Source organism: Engraulis encrasicolus, chromosome 6 (assembly GCF_034702125.1).
Source record: "Engraulis encrasicolus isolate BLACKSEA-1 chromosome 6, IST_EnEncr_1.0, whole genome shotgun sequence".
Classification (NCBI taxonomy): domain Eukaryota; kingdom Metazoa; phylum Chordata; class Actinopteri; order Clupeiformes; family Engraulidae; genus Engraulis; species Engraulis encrasicolus.
In genome coordinates, this window is record NC_085862.1 from 18867391 (window position 1) to 18872390 (window position 5000).

The following is a 5000-nucleotide window of genomic DNA, read 5'->3' on the forward strand; positions in this document are numbered from 1 at the left end:
CATCTTAATCCGGCCCTGACACCCCCAAAACACTGCAACTAAGAAGAATAGAAGAGGCAAGCAGAAGGATTTGGAAGCAGAAAGGAGGGAGAGAGAGAGCGAGAGAAGAGAAAGGCAGAGAGTGAGAAAGCGAGAGAAGACAAATGTAGGGAAATCCATCCGGCGGGATGAAGGGAGATGACAAAAAACAGGGAAGTAGAAGAGAAAGAGCAGAAGATGGATGGAAAGAAAAAGAGGGGAGAAGGAGAAGAGGTGGAGTAGACAGAGAGAAAAGGTACGTAGAAACAGGAGAAATTGAGGAAGAGCAGAGTAAGGCAAGGCAAGGCAAGGCAAGTTTATTTATATAGCGCATTTCATACACAGGTGCAACTCAATGTGCTTCACAAAGTTAACAATGTAAATGAAAGGAGAGTAGAGAGAGTAGAGTAGAGTAGAGTAGAGTAGAGTAGAGTAGAGTAGAGTAGAGTGAGAGAGGGGTCAGAATGAGGCGGACTGCAGTGAACATGAAGCGCAGCCTGAGGACATCTCTACAGCTAGGGCACAGAAAAGACACACACACACACACACACACACACACACACACACACACACACACACACACACACACACACACACACACACACACACACACACACACACACACACACACACACACACACACACACACACACACACACACACAGGGCAGCTCCACAGATAGGGCACAGAAAAGACGGACACACACACACACACACACACACACACACACACACACACACACACACACACACACACACACACACACACACACACACACACACACACACACACACACACACACACACACACACACACACACACACACACACACACACACACACACACACACACACACACACACACTGTTCATAGCTCTGTGGCTGAATGCACATGGGCAAAGTAAGTAAGTTGGACATCAGTGCATTGATGCAGCGATGAGCCAGAAATATATACACACACACACACACACACACACACACACACACACACACACACACACACACACACACACACACACACACACACACACACACGCACACGCACACACAAAGACAGTTTGGAGAGTGACAAAAAATGTGTGTCACACAAATCATAAACGCAATGACATAAACACATACTCTGTCTGAGGGAATGCACGTGTGTGTGTGTGTGTGTGTGTGTGTGTGTGTGTGTGTGTGTGTGTGTGTGTGTGTGTGTGTGTGTGTGTGTGTGTGCGCGCGCAAGTGTGTCCGCATGTGTGTGTGCGTTCGTGTGTGTGTGTGTGCATGTGTGTGTGTGTGTGTGCATGCTTATTTGTGTGTGTTTGTGTTTACATGTGTGTGGCATCACAGGCAAGCGTGAACATCTCGGTAATGATGGGGCAGCCTCTGTGCTGGAGAGATGTCTGAGGAGGTGTGTGTGTGTGTGTGTGTGTGTGTGTGTGTGTGTGTGTGTGTGTGTGTGTGTGTGTGTGTGTGTGTGTGTGTGTGTGTGTGTGTGTGTGTGTGTGTGTGTGTGTGTGTGTGTGTGTGTGTGTGTGTGTGTGGACTGTCTTCTGTCCCTTTTTATCCATCTCTTCTCCTCTCCTCATTTCCGCTTATTTGAACATCTCTGTTTCTCTTTTTCTACCCTCTCGCCCTCTCGGTTGCTCTTTCTGTCTCTCTCTCTCTCTCCCTCTGCCCTGCTCTCTCTCTCTCTGCCCTGTTCTCTCTCTCTTTGCCCTGCTCTCTCTCTCTCTGCCCCGCTCTCTCTCTCTCTGCCCCGCTCTCTCTCTGTCGCTTGCTCTCTCTGCCCCCCATCCTCCCTCCTCTCCCTCCGCCCCCCAGCTGTTGTCCCCCATCCCTGATTTTCTTACTTATTGGCCATCCAACAGGAAAAAGGGAGGAGAGAGAGAGGACAGCGAGAGGAGAGCGAGCAGGGGAGAGCGGGGGCCTGAGGGGTGGCTGGATGGAGGGACGGAGGAGGAGAGATAGAGGGATTGGAGAGATGAGGGAGAGATGAGGGTCGAGGGCATGGGCAACAGAGGGGAAAGATTCTCACTGCATCACAACCAGAGACCTCTCTCCTCTCATGCAACAGTCTCCCCGCATCCCTGCCTCCCTATCTCTCCTCTCCTCCACCTCTCCCCTTTTCCCTGCCTCCCTATCTCTCCTCTCCCCGCTTCCCTGCCTCCCCTCTCCTCCATCTTTCCCCTTTTCCCTGCTTCTACCTCTCCTCCGCCTTTCCCCTTTTCCCTGCCTCTACCTCTCCTCTCCTCCACTTCTCCCCGCTTCCCTGCCTCCCTATCTCTCCTCCTCTCCTCCATCTTTCCCCTTTTCCCTGCCTCCCCATCTCTCCTCCTCTCCTCCACCTCTCCCCTTTTCCCCGCCTCCCCATCTCTCCTCTCTCCTCCACCTCTCCTCTTGTCACTGCCCCTCTATCTCTCCTCCTCTCCTCCACCTCTCCCCGCTTCCCTGCCTCCCTATCTCTCCTCCTCTCCTCCATCTTTCCCCTTTTCACTGCCTCCCCATCTCTCCTCTCTCCTCCACCTCTCCCCGCTTCCCTCCCTCCCTATCTCTCCTCCTCTCCTCCATCTTTCCCCTTTTCACTGCCTCTACCTCTCCTCCTTTCCCCCCTCTATCATCCTATTACCTGCCTCCCTATGTTTCCTCCTCTCTTTCATACCTGCCCTTTGCTTTGCCTCTACTTCTCCTCTTCCAATCTCTCCCTCCCTGTCTTTCTCTCTCTCTCTCCGCTCTGAATCCTATATCCATCCTCTATTCCTCTGCCATCCTCTATTCCTCCTCTGTCCCCATGACACCCTCTCTCCTCCATCCTTTCCCGTTGTCCTGCCTCTGTCTATCCTTCACTACCACTCCACTCCTCCTTGCTTTCTCTTTTCAGTCCTTTCTTTCTTGCTTTCTGTCTTTCTTTCTTTCTTTCTTTCTTTCTTTCTTTCTTTCTTTCTTTCTTTCTTTCTTTCTTTCTTTCTTTCTTTCTTTCTTTCTTTCTTTCTTTCTTTCTTTCTTTCTTTTCTTGGGGTTGTGATCTGTTTCTCCTTTCCCCCCCCTCTTTTCTCTCTTCTTCTTCTTCCTCTCTTTCTTTCTCTCGCTATCCTCTTGCTGTACCCCCCCTCTCTTCAACCCCTGTTATGTGTTTGTCATATTTGGGTGATGACACTGGGCCTGTGGATTACATCAGCGTGTCCTCCGAGTGCTTCTCTTCTCTTCTCTTCTCTTCTCTTCTCTTCTCTTCTCTTCTCTTCTCTTCTCTTCTCTTCTCTTCTCTTCTCTTCTCTTCTCTTCTCTTCTCTTCTCTTCTCTTCTCTTCTGTGTTTATCACTATGGAATGTGCTATTAACACATTCACTACCAAGTCACGTAAAAATACGTTTAGCCTCCCAAACGTTGGCCCCCAACCGTAAAATTACGTTTTCACATTTTTTTATTGGATTCTGAATCTACACATTCTAATGCACATTCTGTGTGATTTTCGTAATAATCTGATGAACAGAAATGACATAGATCATGAAAACACCTACAAAGTCAAAACTCCTACAAAGTCAAAACTCCTAAAAAGTCAGGATCTGGATATTTCATCATCTGTGCATTTTATTACACACAGTATTTGAGTTTTATTAAAGCCAGTCAAACCACTTCCTGATCACGTCACGTCATGTCTCGAGATACTTCCTGGGCTGAAGAATCAAAACACACTTGCCTTGCTAGCTAGCCTATTCCTAAACATATGGAAGGATTAGGAGTTTTGCTGCTATCAGGATAGGTGTAAAATGGAAGGTTGTAATGAAATACAGCATGCAACACAGCAGGAAGTAACCTACTTTTGGGTGAGTACTTTGGCACGTCTACTTTTATCTACAGAACGAAAACTGCCAGTCAAGTGACATTAGCCAGCTAGCATTTCAGATGCTCTGAACTGCCTGACCAGGTGATTTTTGCACCAAAATAGTTTACTTGGAAGCTACTGGAGTTGTTCTTTGGCCGCGGAAATGCATTTAGACCCGCAATTTAAACTCGGAGAGTCAGAGCGCACCCGTGACAAAAAAGGCTTTATCTCAGTTCGAATGTTCAAAATCGCTATTTTTACCTAAACCAGTGCGCGCTTAAAGTGAAATAACTTCGGACTGGAACAAGCTAGAAACAAACCGTAAAAATATACAGACAGCTGAGTCCTTGGGCTTTCGAACAAGCCCTGACATGTGTCTGTGGGTTAAAGACAAAATATTCGGTGGGTGTTCAAAAAATGCCATAAAATGATGAAATTGGTTGGGAGTCTATAGCTGAATTCCAAAAAACGGCTGGTATTGAATGTGTTAAGAGGGAGACGTTTGAGGTGTTTGTGTAGTTGTGTGGAGGAGAGGTATGAAAGTGAATGTGTGTGTGTGGGGTGGGGGGGTGGAGTGGTGTGTATCATCATGTTGTGTGTGTTGTTGTGACTTTCTACACCCCTGTTGACCCAGCCTGCAGGGACGGGCCAAGCGGGCAGTTGGGCGACAACATTGCGAAACTCCCCCCTCAACGTTATCTTGAAAAACCTCCAATTTGCGCTATTAACATGTTATTTCTGGGTTATTAACACGCTATTGCAATACTAGCATGGTATTAGTGGTCGAAATCAAAATTTGATTTGCTAGTCTGACCAAAGTAGAGTTTGAAGCTAAAATGTCCTATTTTTGGAATTAAAACAAAAATCAAATGGAGACATGGAGAAGATCCATCGCCTGATCTATGCATCCTCCTTCTCCTCCTCTGCTCTATGGCAACAGAACCATCCTAATGTCCTCAACTACCACACCTCCTTTTTAATGACACCCCCCCCTTTCTCTCTCTCCTCAGCAACTAAACCATCCCAATGTCATCAAGTACCATGCCTCCTTCATTGAGGACAACGAGCTGAATATCGTACTGGAGCTGGCCGACGCTGGGGACCTGTCCCGCATGATCAAGGTAAGTGTGTGTGTGTGTGTGTGTGTGTGTGTGTGTGTGTGTGTGTGTGTGTGTGTG

At 47.7% G+C, this 5000-nt stretch overlaps 1 protein-coding gene across 2 annotated transcripts in view; it reads left to right on the forward strand.

Annotated features, from left to right (window-relative positions):
- Positions 1-5000, forward strand: part of nek7 (NIMA-related kinase 7) — a 142686-nt gene that overhangs the window by 68100 nt on the left and 69586 nt on the right. For both annotated transcript variants that reach the window (XM_063200835.1, XM_063200834.1), the window contains exon 5: positions 4833-4943. In XM_063200835.1, the coding sequence (XP_063056905.1) occupies positions 4833-4943 (111 nt within the window). The remainder of the gene's footprint in view (positions 1-4832; positions 4944-5000) is intronic.